Source organism: Microtus ochrogaster, linkage group LG3 (assembly GCF_000317375.1).
Source record: "Microtus ochrogaster isolate Prairie Vole_2 linkage group LG3, MicOch1.0, whole genome shotgun sequence".
NCBI lineage: Eukaryota > Metazoa > Chordata > Mammalia > Rodentia > Cricetidae > Microtus > Microtus ochrogaster.
The window spans coordinates 24,685,504-24,707,052 of record NC_022029.1 but is presented as its reverse complement, the minus strand read 5'-3'; the positions used below and the strand labels follow the sequence as shown (position 1 = coordinate 24,707,052).

Genomic DNA, 21,549 nt, shown 5'->3' with positions numbered 1-21,549 from the left:
TTTCCTCTGCTCACTGTCTCCTTGGGTTTGCCTCTGCTCACGGTCTCACTGGGTTTGCCTCTGCTCACTGTCTCACTGGGTTTTCCTCTGCTCACGGTCTCACTGGGTTTGCCTCTGCTCACGGCCTCCTTGGTTCCATTCTCCAATTTTTGGCCTATTGCTTTTGGGTCTGTGACGAGGCACTACATAATGGTGGAAGTACGTGGCTGAAGATGCTATTAACCTTGTGGGGCAGCAGAGAAGCGGGTGTGGTTCTAATACACCTCCAAGAGCCTGACTCTATTAGTCCAGCTTCTTCATACCTGCTCTACCTCCTAAAGGTCCCATCACCTCCCAGTAGTGCTGTGTGCTGGGAACCATGCTATCTACATGTGGATTTTCGGGAGGCAGCAGACTGAGCATCTTCTACTTCCCTTCGTAGGCTGCTAGGACCTTTGACTCTGAGGTGGTATCATTTCCATTTGCGTAGAACCCCATCATTGTTTCTATATGTAACAGGGCGACAGTGGAGCGAACAGACTCTGTTCCTAAATTAACCAGGCAGTGAATACTTGCCAAAGAGTACTGAGTGAAGTCATTGGGTCATTAGAAAAAGGCCCATTATTTGCTAACAAATGCTGATTTCTTTCCAAAGTATTGTTACAACAATGTAAGCCAATTTATATTAATTTTAGCTGCTACTAGTTAAAATTAATTGAATACCAACCAAGAGCTGATCATGTTCTCAAGATCCTCTGAGGGTTTGTGCATAATGAAAAATACACTTTAATTAAAAAGCTCTAAGTGGAAAGTGTGCAGTTCAGGAAAAGTGGCTTCCACAGGCTTCCTGCCTCGCTTTGCATGCTTGCTGGGGAGTGCAGCGTCTCCCCTTTGCATGCATGCTAGGGAGTGCCACTTCTCCCCTTTGCATGCTCGCTGGGAAGTGTAGCTTCTCAGATATTTGACATGCTGGTCATTACCACAGGTGACAAAGTACTCCCTGTCCTGTGCTGCCATTTGCCAAATCCTATCTCATCTTCTTTCCTGTGTTCACAGGTTGTATACGATGGACGGGCATCTTTTGGACAACTCAAAGGATTTGCAAGACAATTCGTTTTATGTTGCTGCAGGACTGGAGACTTTCAAAGCCATTCCTTACTGGAAGTCCCCACGGGTCCCCAGTGAGGTCCAGCAGTGAGTATAACTTTTACCTGTCCTTTAAATTAAAAAATTATCTGTCCGTCTACCCATCTACTCAACATGCATCCTATCTATCTGTCTGTCTGTCTGTCTATCTACCTTCCTACCTACCTATCATTTACCTACCTATCCATTTATATATTTATCTAGGGGTGCATGCCATATGATTCATGGGGGAGATCAGAGGATAACTGTGGGAGTCAGTTCTTCCTTTCACATTGTGGGCTCTGAGGATCTAACTTAGGCTGTCAGACTTAGTGTCAAGTGCCTTTACCCACTGAGCCATCTCCTTAAATTCTGTGTCTTTCTCTTTTGAGTGTTGCTGACATTTGTCTCTTTTCTAAGCCCTTTCCAAAACATGTTGAGTTCAGATACTGATTTTATTCAGTAGTAAAACTTGATGTGTTATCTATCTATCATCTATCTATAATCCGCCTACCTACCTATCTTTATCATCTATCATCTATCTATATTATCTATCTATCTATCTATCTATCTATCTATCTATCTATCTATCTATCTATCTATCTATCTATCCTTACATATTCTCTCTTCCTCCCTCTCTCCCTCCCTCCTTCCCCCTCTCTCATTTATGCTTATATAAATATGCTTACATATGTACACACACATATAATTTGAACCTGGCATTTCTAAAATCAGGCATAAAGTAATACACAATCCTTGAGAGCTCAGGGTCTACACAGGGAATACAGACAGCCCAGGGAAGTGCCCAGAGAGGCATGTGCAGTGTGTAAGCAGCTACTGGTGAAGGCCCAGTGCCCATGAGTTAGGAAGGGGTATGGAAGCATGCACAATGACCAGTCAGAGCAGGCACATGTGGTGGGTAGAAACAGGCAGATTTGAATCTCAGTTCTGCCACTGATCAGCTCTGAGGGGTGGAGTGTCTTGGTCCCTTGCAGAGAAGCCAGCAGGTGTTGTAATATGAGCGGCGGGGCTGCGTCCCCAGCACCCCGGCCGCCTGCATGGCTAGCTTATGCCCCAAAATAACAACACACAAACTATATTCATTTAAACACTGCTTGGCCCATTCTCTTCTAGGCTATTTCTCACATATTAATTTAGCCCATTTCTAATCATCTGTGTGTAGCACCCCAAGGTGCGCTTACCGGGAAGAGTCTAGCCTTCTTGCTTCACTGGGTAGTGGTGAGAGCTACATGAACACGTGAGAGCTATGTGAATAACCCATGCCTTGGAAAGCATCAAAACTGTTAAAATGACTGGCTCCCCTCTGGGCTGAGCTCCCAAAGTCCAGTCAAAGAGTGGGACGAGCGAGAATATGAGCAAAGAGGTCAAGACCATGATGGGGACACCCACTGAAATAGCTTACCTGAGCTAATGGGAGCTTATTAACTCCAGCTTGACAGGGAAGGAAATAGCATAGGACCAAACTGGACCTTCTGAGTCTAGATGACAGCTGTATGGCTGGGGCAGATTTCAGGGCAACTGGCAGTGGGACCAGGATTTATCCTTACTGCTTATACTGGCTTTTTGGTACCCATTCTTTTTGGAGGGATATCTTGCTCAGCCTAGATATAGTAGGGAGGGCCTTGGTCCTTCCTCAGAGCAATGTGCTTTACCCTAGGAGTGGATGGAGGGTATAGGGGAAAGGTAGAGGGAACTGAGAGGAGGGGAGGGAGTGGGAATTGGGATTGGTATGTAAAATGAAAAAAGATAGTTTTTTTTTTTAAATAAAATAAGAAAAAAAAGTCTGGCTCCCTCCAGCATCCTAAATCCTATTTCCATTCTACCCTCGGACAGGCATCTCCTTAATAAATCTCTGACTTTCAAAGACCTCTTGGCCTTTGAAATGATCACCTAGGAGATGGCTGTGGTCATTGGCTAGATCTTGTGTAGAGAGTAGGACATTTTCTAGGTCAAGGATGTTCCTGTAGTTTATAGAGAGCTTGAATGTACTAACTGCCTGTCTTTGCCTTTCAGGAGGTTTGGGGGCAATGATAAATACACACAAACAAAGAAGAAAGTAAGTTTTGAAAGACGAGTGACCACTGTTATTGGTTCTGGTGTCTCCTGGTCTCTGAGGGCCCTGGGGAGCAAATAGCTTTCAGGTCACTGGGAGGAGCCAGACCAACCCATGAGAGAGGGAGGAGGAGGACAGAGCCTTTTGTGGAGCTCAGAGCCTAGAACAAGGAGGCATGCAGAGATGTTCGTGGCATGGCATCCATGGTTCGTGGATGGTCTCTACATCTGGACCATATGTGCTCAGATCAGTACTCTGTAGGACCGGGCATGGATCATCTTTTAAGTTTGAAATCTGTCTTTTAAAACGTACTTCTAGTACAAATCAGAGGTTCTTGGTTATTCAATGAGCCTTTCACAAGCACAGTATAGAGCTTTGGACTCATATACTGTCCATGTTGAACAGGCACATTACAGTGTGCTGGAATGTTGCTCCCTACACCAGTTCTGCTGAGGCCTTGCTTTCTGTACTTATGACACAACTCTGGCTTATGCAATACTCTGTAAAACCAGCAGGGACATTTCATTCAGTCCCTTGTCTGAAGTGAACATTTATACATTTGGCTGAATTTGCCTCCAAATACTTGAACTAAGATACATAAAAAGAAAAAAATATTACTTGCAGCATGAAGATAGCTAATGATTGGGTTGGGGGACATTAAAAACCTTAAGTTTTATGAGGACCATTTTGCCATTGTCTACAGATAGTATAAAGATTGTAAAAATTAAATACCGTTCCCTTTACTTATCTGTGGCATGGTTGAAGTTTTGAGATTTTTGTGCTTCTGAGCAGCAGCTTTTGGTAGGCTTCAAAGTTTGTCCCAAAGAATGAGGAGTCTCTTTGTGCCATAACACCCAATGACCTCTCTAGCAATGGATTGGGGAAGGAAGCGCAGAATATCCTCTTTACTTCCTTCAGAAGGGGACAGGAGTGGTGAGACCCTTCGAGGCTTCCTGGATTCCTGAGTTTCCTCGAGGCTTCCTGGATTCCTGGGTTTCCTCGAGGCTTCCTGGATTCCTGGGTTTCCTCGAGGCTTCCTGGATTCCTGGGTTTCCTCGAGGCTTCCTGGATTCCTGGGTTTCCTATCCTTGTCCATCCCAAAGATCAAGGACTCAAGGTGGAGTCTACTTCTGATATCTTTTGTTTTTAATCTGCATATTAGGTGGAGCCCAAAGGCAAAGAACCTCTCAAAAACGACAGCATACCACCTAAAAGCCAGGATTCTGTTTATTATGCCAAAGAGAAAAAGAAGACAGCCCTGGGACCCTTAGTTCAAAGCGGTGCAGGTAATGGGGCAGTTCCTCTCCTACAGGCTGTGAAAAGTTCTCTTTCTCTCTGTATGTGTGCATATGTAGTATGTATGGTGTGCATAGTGTCTTTGTGTACATTGTGTGTGTATCTATGGTGTGTGTGGTGTGTGCATGTACAGTTTACATATGTTTGATGTATGGTGTATGTGTGTGTATAGATGTGTGGGATGTGTGGTGTATGTATGTGCATATGTATGTGATGTGTGGTGTATGTATGTGTATAGTGTGTATATGTATGTGATGTGTGGTATATATATGTATAGTGTGTATATGTATGGGATGTATGGTATATGTACATGTATGGTATGTATACATATGGGATATGTGGTGTATGTATATATATACAGCATGTACATGTATGGCATGTGTGATATATGTATAGTGTATATATGTTTAATGTGTGTGGTGTATGTGTGTATATGGTGTGCATATGTAGGAGGTGTGTGGTATATGTGTAGTGTGTATATGTATGGCTTGCAAGGTGTATGAGTAATAAAGTGTGTGTACGTATGGTGTGTGTCTCAGACAAAGCTTATTCTGAAACGTATGTTCAGTTGTGGGGCAGGAGTAGGCTGCCACAAGAGCAGTAACATTTCAAAGCTGAGGGCAGGGGGAGCTCTTAAACACGTCATATCTAAAGTAAATTCCGTGTTCACATGCATATGAGGACTACAGATATTCCTTTTTTTTTTTTGTTTTTTTTTTTTTTTGTTTTTTCGGGACAGGGTTTCTCTGTGGCTTTGGAGCCTGTCCTGGAACTAGCTCTGTAGACCAGGCTGGTCTCGAACTCACAAAGATCCACCTGCCTCTGTCTCCCGAGTGCTGGGATTAAAGGCGTGCGCCACCACCGCCCGGCCAGATATTCCTGCTGTAAGAACAAATATCATTCGAGCCTGACTTTAGAAGGGAACCGTGAACATAGTGGCCATCTAGCTTGTTCCTGTGTACCCTTAGCAGAGAGATTCAGACCTGACTGTAAAAAGAAACAATTAAAATGGCTCTCGCCACGCCTACTCTTATTCTTACTGCTGTGCTGTCCTCTCTATCAGGTGCTCTCGGGTGTTTATGTCTAACGATGCTCTTTCTGAGGCATGTCTCTCTTTTCGGTCTGACAAGGGGGGAAGGGGGGGAAGGACTTGGTGCAGTGTCTAGTTATGGTGCAGACAGGAAGCAGGTGGGAGAAGTCCCGCCCATTCTGTCCTACAGACAGGAAGCAGGAAGGAGAAGTCCTGCCCACACTGTCTTACAGACAGGAAGCAGGTGGGAGAAGTCCCTCCCACACTGCTCTGCTTCTCTGCAGCATCTGGGTAGTTTGGGAAACCTCTGGACACAGAAATTGCTCCAGAAATTGCTCAAGTTTTCAAGGGGCCAGGACTTTTATGGAGATAGAAACTAGACAGACACTGCGAAAATTGGGACCCACTGAGCTGAGGCCTCTATAGAAGCAAGAACAAAAGAAGACAGATGAAGAAAAAGGGAGAGAGGGGAGGGGGGAGACGGTGAGAGAGGGAGAGAAGAGAAATGGAGAAAGAGGGAGAGAAGGGAGAGAGGGGAAAAAGGGAGAGAGAGGAAAGAGAGACGGGGAGAGAAGGGAGAGAGAGGGGAGGGGAGGGGGAGGAGAGAGGGAGGAAGGGAGAGGGGAGACAGAGAGAGGGAGAGAGGGGAGAGATGGGCATGGAGATAATGCAGGGGCCCTGTCTGGGCTTCTTTCTGTCTGATGGTATAGGAAGCTCAGGAGCTCCTGAATTGAAATTTTGATTTGTTTCAGAAAATGTCAACTGGGGATGAGTTTTTCTGTTGGTTTGCAAAGATTGTCTGTTATTTTCCCTTAGAGGGTGATGTGTATAAAGCTCAGACTCCAGATAAGGAGGCCCAGGAAGCACTAGAAGCACTGGAAGTCAGGGAAGATCCAGAGGTGAAGGTGGAGGTGCCAGTTGACCAGGTGAGTCACAAGGGCTGGGGCTGTCTTGACTAAGCTGTGTCCGCCCCTACTTCTCCTATCCCTGTCTTCAGCATCCTCACCCCCAAGTTCTCCCTGGCCTCTAGAAGGTTCTGTTAGCTAATTGCTGTCGTATTGTTCACCCTGGCAATATCATCAGCTGGGTCCTGCCCAGTTCATTCGTTCGTGCTTGGAGGGATGTGTGAGGATTAAGAAAGATATAGATAAGAGATGATTGATAAAGTCAGGAGGGCATCTAGTAAATCGTGAGATTTGCTCTATGTTTACTTCTCATAGGCTTTATATACCCCATTCCAAAGAGGAGGGGAAAGGCAAGAGGCTTCTTTACCAAGATACAAAGAACAAAGTAATTATGTTTTCAATATCCAAAGTATCAAGTAACCACACCCTAGGTTAAAACATCCTGTTAGGCCGGGCGGTGGTGGTGCATGCCTTTAATCCCAGCACTTGGGAGGCAGAGGCAGGCGGATCTCTGTGAGTTCGAGACCAGCCTGGTCTACAAGAGCTAGTTCCAGGACAGGCTCCAAAACCACAGCGAAACCCTGTCTCGAAAAACCAAAAAAACCAAAAACATCCTGTTAGTAGCTACACCTTGGGTCAAACCTGTCATCTAACCTTGAATGAGCACTTAATAGACACGGGTTAAATTAAGATGTAAGATCTAGCCAATAAGAAGCTAGAGCTAATAGTCCAAGCAGTGATTTAATTAGTATAGTTTCTGTTTGGTTATTTTGAGTCTGGGCAGCCGGGAACAAACAAGCGGGCTCCTACAACACTCTTGATGCTCTGGTTTTTCAAACTCCTTTCAGAATGTCCCATGAAGCCTTTCTTACAATGTTCTAGGGATTCTCTAGCCTGTAGCTTCAGATCCTCCTCATTTCCCCCACAAAGCGGTGGCCTATGAACCACATGGTAAGGTTTGCCACAGCAATGGCTTGACTCTTTGGTGCTAATTTTCTGTACTAGTTACTTCTTTCACAGCTGTGAATAAGTAGGCAACAGGAAAAATTTAATCAAACCATTTTTGCTGGGATGCATAATGATGGACCATGAGGTGGTCATCACATCTTATCTGTAGTCAGAAGATGAGTGCTTTGGCCATTGTATTTAGCCACCATTGTAAAGATGTTATCTTAGGGTTGTTGTGATGAAACACCATACCCAAAAGCAAGCTGGGGAGGAGAGATTTTATTTGACTTATATTTCTGCATTTTAGCCCATCACTGAAGGAAGTCAGGACAGGGACCTGTAACATGGAGGGTCCTGTTTGATGGGGTTTTCTGTCCTGCCCAGTTCCCCATAGCCAGAAAGTCCCAAAGAAAATCACACATAGATCTCTATAAGTTATAAAGCTGATTGGCCCATTAGCTCTAGCCTCTCACTGGCTAACTCTCACATCTTGATTAACCCATTTTTCTGATCTATGTTAGCCATGTGGCTCAGTACCTTTTTTCAGTGGGGCAGATCACATCCTGCTGCTTCGGTGGTCTAGGCAGGAGTGGGAGGAATCAACTTCCTCCTTCCCAGAATTCTCCTGTTCTCCTTGCATCATTTCTACTCCCTGTTTGGTTTTCCCGCCTATACTTCCTGCCTCCCAATCAGCATTTATTTAAAACATGATTGACAGAATACAGACAATTCTCCCGCATGAGGGACCCAAACAGGGTAGAACCTGAAAGCAGGAGCTTGATGCAGAGGCCATGGAGAGGCGCTGCTTACTGGCTTGCTCCTGATGGCTTGCTCAGCCTGCCTTTCCTATAGAACCCAGGACCACCAGCCCTGGGATGGCCCCACCCACCATGAGCTGGGCCCTCCTCTATCAACTGCTACTTAAGAAAATGGCCTACAGGGGCTGGAGAGTTGGCTCAGAGGTTAAGAGCATTGCCTGCTCTTCCAAAGGTCCTGAGTTCAATTCCCAGCAACCACATGGTGGCTCACAACCATCTGCAATGGGGTCTGGTGCCCTCTTCTGGCCTGCAGGCATACACACAGACAGAACATTGTATACATAATTAATAAATAAATATTTTTTAAAAAAGAAAATGGCCTACAGCTGGATCTTATGGAGGTGTTTTCTCAATTGAGGTTCCCTTCTTTCAGATGACTCTTGTGTCACAATGACATAAAACTATTCAGCACAGATGTCAAGTGATGAGTAATGACATCGTCTCATGGATACAATTATATTTGTCTATGTAACTATGTTCCTACAGTTGCAGGCTCTGGTTAGCCTAGGACAGGAACCTTTGACTCCTTCTTTGGAGAAATGGTCTTGAATTCAATCTGTGCATAGAAAGTTATATTTTAAAAGATAGGAATTTGTGTAATTCCTAGATAAGTCCTCTGGTGAGGCCTGGGAAGGGTGAACTGATGGGAAATGTCAAGGACTGAACCTGGTGCCTTGATATGTGCACCTGGGTCTAAATCATTTGCAATGAGCTGAGGTGTTCTAGTGCCTGTTTCTGGAGGTTGAGAAGTTCAGCATTGAGACAAATTAGCGAGAGACTTCCTACTTTGTCATCACGTGGTGGAAGGCAAGGGTAAGAGGGAGAACAGTGTAACCACTCTAACACCACAGCAGCTTGAGCCAGTGTAGTGAGGAGGCGAGCAGGCCTGCTTTTTGTCCCGCCTGGCTCCCACATGGTTAGCTTTACACCCGAAATGACAACACACAAACTGTATTCATTTAAACGCTGCCTGGCCCATTAGTTTCAGCCTCTTACTGGCTAATTGTCACATCTTGATTAACCCATTTCTATTAATGTGTGTAGCACCATGAGGTGGTGGCTTACCAGGAAAGATTCTATCCTACGTCTGTCTCGGGTGGGAGAATCATGGCGACTGATTCATTTCCCTTCTTCCCAGCATTCTGTTCTGTTTACTCTGTCTACCTAATTTTCTGTCCTATCAAAGGGCCAAGGCAGTTTCTTTATTAACCAATGAAAGTAACACATAGACAGCTGACCCTCCTTCATTAAGCCAGCATGCTTGCCACCTCCCAGAAGTATTATGAGGGTGGCTGTCCACCAGGGAGGTGTGGAGGGGGATGAGTGCAGATGTCACTGCAGTTCAAAGAGCCACAGCAAAAGGCCAGTCTTTGCTTAGATGCCAACACAACACATCCTGACTACCCCTCCTGGGCTTATCAATCCCCCCGCTCCCCAGACAGTTAGGAAAAGTCACTAAGGAAGACTGAGATGATGGTTCTCATGAAGAGAAGGACAGTGCAGGCTCATGTTCCCTGCAGATTGCCTAATTAAAGGACATGTAATAGAGCTTTAGGGCTTTGGGGTTTCTAGGTGTGTAGAATAGCTCAGAGGAAGCTAAGAAAGCCCCTGCAAGTATTTGCTGTAATGAACAGATCAAAGCATGGAGTATCCATAATGCCTGCAGAGACCTCTGCAGAGATGGAAGGTTCTAGAAGCAGCGCGTTTGGCTCATTGGGTGTGGTGAATATTCCTCTTCCCTCATGACCCCTCCTGCTCTCCCCAGCACACTATCTCTGGACTCAGGCTCGCTGGTTCCGTGGGTGGTGTCCTCAGCACACTGTCTCTGGTATCAGGTTCTCTGGTTCCATAGGTAGCCTCAGTTGTGTGGGGTGTTCTGAGGTAAGAGTGATGTTGAGGAGAATAGTCTGTCTCATCACAGTAGTGAGACGTTTTCTGAGGAACCCTTAGAAGAACTTCCTTGGGCTTCTCTTCTAGTCCCTCTCAAAGCCAGGCAGAGGCACCTAAGCCCTGATAGTCAGTTGTGGTTCACTTCTGGATCTCCTGAGAATTATGATGGACACTTAAAAACTAATTGCAGTTTGGTTTGTAAACAAAGAACAAGGCTGAAAAATGGCTCTGAGGTAGGTGGCTGACACGTTAGTTCATTAGTGTTTATCTGTGCTCATGTACGCTTTTACACGGCAGGGAGGATGTCTGTCTTCCTGTGGCTTCTTCCCCAGGCTTTAAACAGGTACTGACTGCTAAGAGCCTCGCAGGAACCTGATGCTTAGGTTAATAAGGCGCTGTCTCTCTCCCCCCTCCCCCATATTCAATTTCCCCTACTCTTGAGATCCACCTCTCTGAAGTGTCCACGTTGTAGATGAGCATGGATATCCTGGGAATTCTCATTGATCTTAATAAAAACCTGGAGTCAGATATTAGCGGTGAAAGCTGAGAGATCAGAGGAGCACAACAGCCAGCCACTAGAGTTCTTGTCTCTATACAGTCCTCAGAGTGGAGGGGGCAAGATCCTGTTTCCACAAATCCTCAGACTGAATGGTGTATCCTGTCTACTTCTGCCTTATATTCCTCTCTCTGCCCAGCCATATCCCTTCCTGTCTCTTCCTTCCTAGTGCTGGAATTAAAGGCGTGCAACTCCAAAGTACTGAAATTAAAGGCGTGAGCCATCATCATCCAGCTCTGTTTCTTTTTTAGACTGGATCAATCTTGTGTAGCCCAGGGTGGCCTTGAACTCACAGAGATCCGTCTGCCTCTGCCTCCCGAGTGCTGAGATTAAAAGTGTGTGCAACCATCGCCTGGTCTCTATGGCTAACTAGTGGCTTAGCTCCACACTCTGATCTTTAGGCTAGCTTTACCTGTTAGAGCACAAACAAAATGTCACCACACATGGACCCTACTTTGGCCTCACTGCAGGGGCAACAGCTGCCTCTCCAGCAGGTGCACAGCTGGCTTTTCCAAGGTCACCTCATCTGGCTTCTGCTGCTGGTTGCTACGTGTGAACTCACATCCACACTCGGTCTGCCTAGCAGCTCTCCACACAGTGACCTTCGCTTCCATCTGGAACCTCCAGCTACTCGTTTCCCTCAGAATATTTTCTCTTTTCAGCAAGCATCTTGCCGAACCAGCTGAACCGGTGCTTGATTTTCCTTCCTCTATGGTCACTTCTTTCTAGGGGGTTCAGCGAAGGGTCTGGGCTGAGGCTCCTTTTCTCATTTACATGTTAGGAAAAGTCTGAATGGCACATCTTTGGAGTCCTGCAGTCCTCTCCCAGATTATTGCTGGCCTTGTGTCTGCCATTAGCCATCCTGAGGGTGAGAACACAGCTGGAATTTCTATTCCCATGCCCCATGTCCCCAGACATTGACCCCTGCCTGTCTCAGGGTATGTGTGATGCTCTGACCCATCCAGAGTTAAGAGGTGTTCCCAAGACTAACCTTCCAACTGTTCCGTATCCAGATTGTACCATTGTTTCCCACTGTATGTGCCCAGAGCCAATCACTGTCTCCCTGAGATCACCACTTCATGACATCTTATGGCTGGGTCTCTGCACGCCTCCCGCTCTCTGCTCCGGGAGTGCCATCTGAAAGCCCTGTGCTTCCCCTGTAGCAAGCTTTGCAGTGCTGTCCTAGCAGCTGACATGCATTTCTGGTTCCTTTTTTGCTTATTAGTATCCTCCATCCTTTTCATGTTAAGTTAAACATCGCTGGAGGCAGGCAGTCTTCACCTCTTCCCCTCTATGCTAAGCACCGGTTTGTCCCCCTCTGTCCTGGTGTGTCTTTGTCGCAGCCGTAGCTCTGTATTCAAGCGCTGACAGTTTAATGAGTGTTCATCATCTCCAAACGACTCCAGCTTCTTGAGGAAGTGTCTGTTTGCTCTCAAGATCTCTGGCATCTCTGACAGAGTGTGATGCAAAGTGGCAGGTGTTTTCTCTATGTTTGTTGGATGGTGCTGGTCGTCACATTAGCTACCTTCTGAAATGTTTTTTGTTTAAAAATGTGGTTTGAACAGTCCTTAAATATTGGACTAAGATTAATTTTTTTTATGAGATTGTAGGAATGTAACACCCACCCCACCCTAATGAGACTGAGACATTGGACACAAACCTGTATGTTTGTACGGCCACACAGCTCTTCTCTAGCATGGTCCAGGTCAGGTGGCTGCAGCTGCTGGGTCTCCAGGACTGTTTGCTAAGGGTACATCTTTACCTATTCCTAGTTCGTTACCATTTTAGCTCATGTGTGCTATGTGCCCTTCTTTCCCCTGCCCATGGTGGTGGCTTTGACTCAGCCTCCAAGTTGCCATCTCTCCTTTGGGATCAGGACAGCAGAGGGGACCTCCCCCCAGTGGGTGTCTTGTGTGATACTAGAATGGGCAAGGGTCTGGCTAGCCTCTGAGGACACGTGGTGCGCATGTGTAGCTCGCTTCAGCCCTGTTAGCTTGTCTCAGCAGATGCAGCATTAAAATGCAAGTGGCCCAGTGACAGAACTGGGTCAACTCTCCCTGAGTGGGGAGCAGGTTTGGGACACTGGTTTAGTTGGGTCACTGCCTCTCTCTGACACAGCAGGCCCTGAGACCCGGGAAGGACAAGAAAGCTGAGTGAGAGTACTCTCTGTTCTGAGGGGCTGAGGACAGCCAGGCTGCAGGGGGTGCCTCTGGAGCAGAGAACAGGCCTTTGACTGGGGTCCCCAGGTGTCCACCAAGAGGTATGAAGGAACTACTGTTTGCTAAGCAGTGGTACCTGGCATGGCCATGGCATTTTAAATGAATAATTATAAGTATTTATTGATGTATTTGTGTTCATATGGGAGGGTGTGTGCTGGACACATCATGAACGCAGTGGTCAGTGGATATCCTGAGTATTGTCATCGTTCAGGTCATTTGTGAAGTATTTCTTCTGGGCTCCAGGCCGGTTGACTCAGGAACTTGTGGGGGAGTCTCCTGCCTCTTTTCCCTCTCACAGTAGGAGTAGCTGGATTACAGACATGCACATGGCTGTCCAGGTTTCATGTGGGTTATGGGCATCTAATCTCAGGTCTCCTGACTTAAGCGGCAAGTGCTTTTACTCACCGAGCCGTCACCCTGGACCCTTATTCACTTATTTTTGAGACTGGGACTTGCTAGGCTAGCCTTAACATTTTCTGTAGCCCAGGCTCTCCTCATCCTCATGATCTTTCTGCCTTGACCTCTCACGTTCTGGAATTATAGGTGTGTTATCACTATGTCCTGCTCCTAGCATTTTTCTTTACATGAAAAGAATTTATAGAGATTCTCTCTAAAGATTTCTCCCTTTTCTTGGTGGAACTAAAGGTAAAAAATGTAGCAAACAGTTATGTGTTAGGAAAAAGTTCATCTCTCCCCTTCCAGCTGTGTCTGGAGAACTGGTCTAGAATTGCATACTGGCTCGTGTGCTCTCTGCTTTTTTAGAGGAGTTTGGCCCTGGCTATGACTCAACTTAACAATGCATTTTCTTCCCAGGTACCAGCCGAAATTGTTAAGGAAATTGATGAGCTAGGCGGCAACAGCCCTGACCTGGAAAGTGGTGTGGTGAGTGGATTTTGTTTTCCTTATGATGGTAGGGTTCCAAGCCACCTTCTGTGATAGACTGGGCAGAACTCAGGGTTGATGGTAAGGGATCCAGGACCACAGGCTGGTCCCAGATCACAGATGCGTTTTTGGTGTGGAAGCACAGTGTATTTTGGGAAGTCACGTGGGTAATTGTAGTCACCCGCAGTGTATTTTGGGAAGTCATGTGGGTTATTGTAGTCACTTGCATACCTGTCTTAATTGTTCTTCACTGTACTTCACAGCGCGGTTGTATAAGCTTCCCTCCGGCAGGTTTTAGTGTGCAGACAGGTCGGGGTGGTGAAGCACAGCCGCTTCTGTGTGGGTAGCACCCTGTAATGAGACAGCCATCCCGTACCCACCAATGGGTGCCTAGTCTGTAACCCTCTCCTGGAGGTCAGGCTTTGTGTAGCTGCCTGCAGATGGCAGCTCAGGTCTGTAGCTTTCTGCTTGTTTTTTTTTTTTTTTTTCCTGTCCAGATTTTTTGGAAACGTCATCTGGGGAGGCAGTATGTTCCAGGATCTCTTGAGTCCAGGGGGTGACTGGTCTACTTAAGATGTGTACACTGGGAAAGCAAAATATACTTTCCGTATATGATCATGTCACTAATAAATGGATGGTTTTGTTTTGTTTTTAATATTATTTTGTCTCAAAGTGTTTTTCAAAGTATTTCAGACACTTGGTCAGCCTGAGGGGAGAGTGAGATCTTGTCCCAGTCAGGCTGTTCAGACATAGTGCCCTCCACGACTGCAAACAAACACGGACTTCAGGGACAGTCAGGGACAATGAGTGGGTGCTGAAGGTGCCCTATGCTCCCTGGCTCTCCACTCAGCTTGGCAAGTGGCCTTTGAAGGAAGGTGAAGGATCCACAGGACATTTGTTAGGTTTTATAAACACACCAGAGCAGCTTGGGAATCTCAAAGAATCAGAGAAATGGCACCTTTGCAGAGTCCATCCTTCCTCTGTCTACAACCCTGAAGGCTTGGGTTTGGGGGTGGCTTTTAGTGGTTACTGTGAGTGGTCAGTAGAACGGGGATACTTTCAAATGAAGAGCAAAAGTTAACTTTAATTTCTCGGGTGTTACAGAGTAAGGCTGTTCTGGGAATGGGACCAATTGTAGTAATAGGAGCGATGTGCTGTGTTCCCGCCCAGCTCCCGCATGGCTAGCTTTATACCCTAAATAACAGCACACAAATTGTACTCTTTTAAACACTGCTTGGCCCATTAGCTCTAGCCTCTTACTGGCTAACTCTCACATCTTGATTAACCCATTTCTAAATGAGTGTAGCACCATGAGGTGGTGCCTTACCAGGAATATTATTAACCTGCATCCATCTTGGAGAGGAGAGCTATGGTGACTGCTTGAATCTGCTTCTTTCTCCCAGCATTCTGTTCTGTCTACTCTGCCTACCTAATTTTCTGTCCTATCAGGGCCAAGGCAGTTTCTTTATTAACCAATGAAAGTAACACATAGACCCTCCTCCATCAACCAATAATGAAGGGTGAGGATGAGGATGAGGATGAAGGATGATGCCCCAGAGAATCAAAGGGTAAGGGTGAAAGCCCTGCGTGTTCCCACAGGAATCGTAAGGAGACAGGATATGGTGCTGTTGGGCTCATGCAGGGCTGCACACACATTTTGAAAGCTCTCTGCATAGGTTCTTGGCACCAAGTTTGTCCTGTTGTGCTGACTCCCTGTGGAAATCTGCACAAGCCCCTAGGAGGGGTCTCATGTATTGGTAACCTGGTACTGCCTATGGCTGATTTAATTTTAAAGAATGATTCAAAACATCCCCTTAAAGGTGAACAATATTGTTGGATTACCTACACACCTAAGTGCTCATCTTTAGAGAGCTTGGCCAAGACTTAAGCAGAGAGCAGCCATTCCTACTGTTACTAAGCACTTGAATGATGATGTGGGCAGGAGGGAACATAGCTCCTTAAGTCACATTGACTCCTTAAGGCATATATGATGAGAAAAAGGGAAAAATTGATGAAAAATACAACTTGTCAACACTTCAAAGTTTCACAGTCTGCAATAAACGGATGGGACTCAGGATTTCAACCCAGATTCACACCAAAGTCCGAGTATTTATTCCCGGCAGTGAGCTGAAGCGGTGTCAGTTTCTCTTCTCAGAATAGATATCTGCTGTCAGGTGTCACTGTCTGTTCCTCAGAGGCAGGGCAGCATCAACTGCTTGGTGCTAGGTCTGAGGACATCCTGTTCTTCCAAGTCTGCACCCTCTCTCTTTGCTTCCCAGCAGGCCCTTCACTAGGGTTGCCTCTGTTCTCTTTGTGTACTGGTATAAAACACCCCATAAACCTGTAAGGTTTTGACCCCCAACTCCAGCCATGTGTTGGAAGGTTCTTAGTGATCTAGCATCTGTGTGCACTATAACAGCCAGTGATGATTCCGGGAGAGAAGTCACACTCTGCTGGCCTTCCCTGGCCAGCAGGCCACTGTGTTCCATGTCCACTTTCAATGACTCACTTGTACATTACTTGATACATCTATTTTTAGGGAATTTGAGACTGGCTACATTAAATTCCTTAGGTGTGCCATTGCTGGCCTGGCCACTGTAAAGTTGGGCTGTGAAGTCCATAAGCAGCTGAAATTGTCTCTTCACTTTATATGTCCACCAGACTAGCTTTTCTTTTTAAACATTCTTTTTATTTAATCTTTGTGTTTCACAACATAGACCTCGGTCTCATTCATTTCCTGCCCCTGCTTATTTGCCCTCTGCCCTTGCAGCAAAGAGGGAAAATAATCTTATCCAGAAGCTGCAGTGTGATATAGTCACACAGTAAACCTTCTTGTCCATGTATCTTTACTTGCAAGTGTTCATTGCAAAGAGTCATTGTCCCAGACTGTCTCATATTCAGTTACAAAGCATCCTTGGATTTGCTCTGAGTTATCTATGACTAAGTCATTCATATTTAAATAGACATACAATCCCAGAATAAAATGTTAGTTACCTCGTGAAGCTGTAAGAGATATTGGTGGTATGAACAATATCTTCAAATATATTTCTGATATTTGATTGTAGAATTTGTTGTTTTTTTGGTGTTAAATATATAAACTTTTGATAGTTTTCAAGTGTTGAATTCAGTGGCATTGCTTACATTCATGATGCTAGACACAATCTATTCCTAAGACAGTTTTATCCACCACACAGTCCGCCCTGGAAGCAGGCTCCCTCTCCTCTGACTCCTCCAGCTCTGAGGCTCAGCACTGGAGCCCTGGACACAGCCTCTGCCTGAAAGAGCTTTTCAGATGCGTTTGTTAGGATGAGATCCTCCTTAGGGCTCTACTCCAGGAGTTGTGGACAAGCATGTTCATCTTGTTATTTTATGTGTAAAATAAAAATAAACGAAAACTAGAGCCATGCTTCTGTGTGAAAGTTTTTCATCTTCAGGACCCTGGAATAGGCTAAGTGTGCAGTCAGAGCCGCCCTGACAGCTTCCATGCTCAGTACCGTCTCTATCATCAGAGTGGAATGTTACCAACAGTAACACATGTGAAAAGCCCTTCTGTGCTGTGGGGAATGAAATGTATTCTTTGTCCTTTGACCTGTTGCAAATTCATCACTTTAGTTAAACTGGGTGAGTGCTACTAAACTCGGGGCGGGCTGAATGGTGTATGCATAGATCACATAAGACTGTGAAGATGGACTTAATTTCCCACCACTCTAGTGAGCCTTCAGGCCAGCTCTCTATGTCCCCAGCATGTCTTCCCTGGCTCTCTAGCCACCATTCCTCTTCTGCCTCCCCACTCCAGCCCTTACTAGAGTTATTTGTGTACCTGGACCAGAGTCTATAGATGACCTACCGAGGCTTCATTCATGTCCTTCTCATCTTTAGCTCTCTCCCCATTCCCAGGCACACAGAGGTAGTGGATCTTGAATCTGATGGAGAACTGGCAGACACTAGGAGACCCTTGAGTGGCCAGACAGCAACACGGGCCAGTTGAAGGTGGAAAGACATAGAACTGGGCATTAGTCTCTAAATTCTGTGTGATTATCTCCAAAGACATAGTATTTTTCTAGATGAAAAACCAGTTTTGTCTTTGAAAAAGAGAATTAATAAAGTCAAAAGTTGACTAAAGCAAGGAAGAAAATACTTGTAATGCAAATTAAATTTCCTTAATTTACAAGAGCTCCTAAAGTCATGAACACAGTGACAGACCAGTGAGAAACAGGCAGAGAGACAAGTGGGACACATACCGAGAAGACGGATATCCAGGTTTTAATACACCCGTTTCAGCTCTAATTAAGTGTTGTAGTGGGAGCGGCGGGGCTGCGTCCCCAGCACCCTGGCCGCCTGGCTAGCTTATGCTCCGAAATAACAACACACAAACTGTATTCTTTTAAACACTGCTTGGCCCATTTCTATCTAGCCTCTTCTAGGCTAATTCTCACATATTAATTTAGCCCATTCCTAATCATCTGTGTAGCACCGCTAGGTGCGCTTACCAGGAAGATTCTAGCCTACGTCCATCCTGGGTCGGAGCTGAATGGCGTCTGCCCGGGAGTGGGGATGATGGCGTCTCTCTGAGCTCACTTCCTCTTCCTCCCAGCATTCTGTTCTGTTTACTCCTCCCACCTATGTTTTAACCTATCAGGGCCAAGCAGTTTCTTTATTGCTTAACCAATGAAATCAACAGATTGATATATGACACTCCCACATCAATTAAGAAAGAGTGAATAACCAATTGGGTGTTTCCCCCTTAACTCAAGTTGAAGATGTTCAATACTTAATATTTAGATTAATGATTTGTTATAGAATATCCTTGCAAGTAGCTGACAACATTTATGTAAATATAAATGCAGAAGAACTGTAGTACTTCTTAGAGTAGCTTGCGAATTGGTACAGCCTTTTAAAGGTTATATTTAAAAAGGTTAATGTTTTGTGTATGTGCTTATCTGTGTAAGTGTTTGTGTACAGGAGTGTAGTGTCTGTGAAGGTCAGAAGAGGGCATCAGATCCCCTGGAGCTGGAGTTGCAGAAGGTTGTAAGCATCCTGACATGGGTGCTGGGAACCAAATTCTGGTCCTCCTTGAGAACAGCAAGAATTAATTCGTAATCCCTGAGCCATCTCTCTAGCGCCTGAGTGCAGCCTTTCAGAAGGGGAGTTTTACTTTTTATTAGAATTAAGTCTGCACACATCTTCCCTGGCCATCAAAATGATAGCTAGGGGTTGCCCTCCAGTATTAATTAGTAACAAATGACAGAGACAGACGAGTAATCACCGCTGGGAGCTGGCTAATTTGTGATTCTGCCGTCGGATGGAAGACCAGATGACCATGAAAACTGTAGGTGGATCTGGACCCTATAGAAACGTGGTAGCTCTCGGGTTAACTAAGCAAAACCAAACCAAAATGCAACAGAATAGGAGGTGGTTCCCTTCGTGTGGCTGTGAGCACACCTGGGAGGACAGCCCAAGGGAGAAAGACTTGGGTGATTCCGGGTTTCAGAGGCTCTCAGCCTATCACAGCAGGGGAGGCACAGCCTGCATCCGGAAGTGGAGAGGAGGCTGGAACCTGGGGAGTAGGTAAGTCTAGGACTAAGCTCCTAGACTCCAGAGCTTCCCCAGACAGTCCCACCAACTGGAGACTAAGTCTGTAGGGGAACATTTCACACTCAAACCCAATACACATCTAACATACTGTACATAAAAATAAAAACCATTTAGAAGAGTATAATGCTGAGCGAAAAGGGAGGAGGGATCAGGAGGAACAGGGCAAGGGGGTAGCAGCCTGGAGTGGGCTTGGGACTTTGCATGAAAATCGGTGGTATTTTTGATGAGGAAGAATTCGAGCTAACTGAGGAGGTGAGAGGAGACCAGGAGAGGTTAAGGATTGATTGATTGATTGATTGATTTATTTATTTATTTATTTATTTATTTATTTAGGATTTAGTCTCTTGCAGATACTTGACCACTTGTTTTTATTTTAATACTAGGAAAAGGAAGTGGAAAGACTTTATGAAGATATCGACAGAAAGGTTTGTATTAACACACTGTAGTTCTCTGTTCCCCATGCGGGAGACAGGTTGCTCCACCGACCCTCAAATCTATTAGGTGCTTTTTACGGATGCAAATTCCTTACCTGTCAGAAATCCTGGCCCAGTGTTTGGGGTTAGACAACAAAGTCAGAGGAAAAGAAACACCCCCAGACAGGCGGACGCTGTCTGCCGTGAAGACAGAGCCTCCGGGGACCCCTCCTTTTGTGCCCTCCCTGGGGAGGTACACTCAGGTGTGCTATGCGGTAATCACTGCGGCTGTGCACTCTGAGGGGAGTGTCACCTTCTCTGGGTGTGCACGGAGACCCCAGACACACAGTGTTCCCACTCATCTTCAGCTCAGCAGCGCTCCGTGTTAAGTATTATCGTGATTGTTAAGTGAGGCTTGGCCATGACTCTTGGTTGAGTATGTATAATTTATTCTGCTTACCCTTTGGTTCACTTGGGCTGTTCATCGCTTCATAGAGAACACGGAACATGCGTGGAGATGTGAAGGTTAGTTATGGAATCAAGCTATCACGGGTCAGATGCGGCTCAGCCTAGAGCCATAAGTGTGTGTGTGGGTCCACGCTTACCAGGATGGTGGCTATGGGAACACCTTAAAACCCCCAAGCTCTGCTTCCTTCTCTGTTCAGGTCTGATTGCTTAACATCATAAAAAATCCAACTCCAGAGTGTTCATAAAAGCTTCTCAGCGCCGATGTTTTCATTGTCTTAACCGATGTGTAGGGGGTTTCCAGAGCGCTGGACTGGATGGCTCCGTGAGCGGCAGTCTCTGTAGATTATAACATCAGAAGGTCATGCTAGGTATCACGGGTGTGCCGTGCCTGCCCTTCTGTAGGCGTCAGTGCGACATGATTTCCCCTGTGCACTTTGCACTTTAATGACCGTTTTCCATGTTTGCAGGCCTGAGGGTCTGTGAGACATGGACTTGAAGGTTCTGTAAGTATGTTTCAGTGTTTAAGGTGGTGCTTGCGTGATGGCCCATGAACCATTGTTAAGCTGCACAACCTTTTGTGTACCCCTGCTTTAAGTCAGGCTGGTGGTCATTAACTCTGGAGTTAAAATCAGGGCATCAGCTCTGTTATGTGTCACCCCTGCCTGGGGAAGAGTGATCCACCTTCCAACAGGGATGGAAAGACAGCTGTGTACACAGCAACTCCCTATCACCATAAATGACATCTGGTTTAAATGTCAAGCTAGCCTTTGGGAAATTCATCACTTGTCTGGCATGTGTGTTATTTGCTCTTTTAATAAGAAAGAAAAAGCCCAATGTAATGAAAAGATTCAGCACCCAGGAGGCAGAGCCTCCTGAGTTCAAGAATAGTTTGGTCTACATAGTGAGTTTCAGGGTAACCAGAGGTACAAAATGAGATACTGTCTCAAAACAAAACAACCAAACACCCCAAAAGATTCCAGATTCAGAGTAGCGGTGGATTTAGGTAGTTCTGCCCTTTTGAGCTTTAGTTTCTCTGTCTGTAAAAGGGGGATAAGTACTACGTGATGAAGCCGGTCCACACTTCCACATGGGGTGAATCGTGAGTCACTGATGTTTGCCACAGCCCCAACAGGAGGAAAAACAGACTAGGAAGCGGGGTGTCAAGTGTCCAGCACTAATTCCTCTGCCCATAGCCTGGTTTTCCTTTACCTGGAAGCTGTTTGTGCTTTTGCACATGCTTCAAGATTGTCTCTATTTTCTTTTTTCTTTCTTTCTTTCTTTCTTTCTTTCTTTCTTTCTTTCTTTCTTTCTTTCTTTCTCTCTCTCTTTCTTTCTCTCTTTCCCTCCCTCC

General features: G+C 45.7%; 1 protein-coding gene across 1 annotated transcript in view; it reads left to right on the top strand.

The window, feature by feature from the left end:
• The window catches only part of Dcdc2c (doublecortin domain containing 2C), a 77,874-nt gene that overhangs the window by 24,194 nt on the left and 32,131 nt on the right, over positions 1-21,549 (top strand). The window contains exons 5-11 of the mRNA XM_013351298.1: positions 1,036-1,173; positions 3,139-3,181; positions 4,341-4,464; positions 6,321-6,430; positions 13,654-13,722; positions 19,701-19,742; positions 21,245-21,297. Coding sequence (XP_013206752.1) covers positions 1,036-1,173; positions 3,139-3,181; positions 4,341-4,464; positions 6,321-6,430; positions 13,654-13,722; positions 19,701-19,742; positions 21,245-21,297 — 579 coding nt within the window. The remainder of the gene's footprint in view (positions 1-1,035; positions 1,174-3,138; positions 3,182-4,340; positions 4,465-6,320; positions 6,431-13,653; positions 13,723-19,700; positions 19,743-21,244; positions 21,298-21,549) is intronic.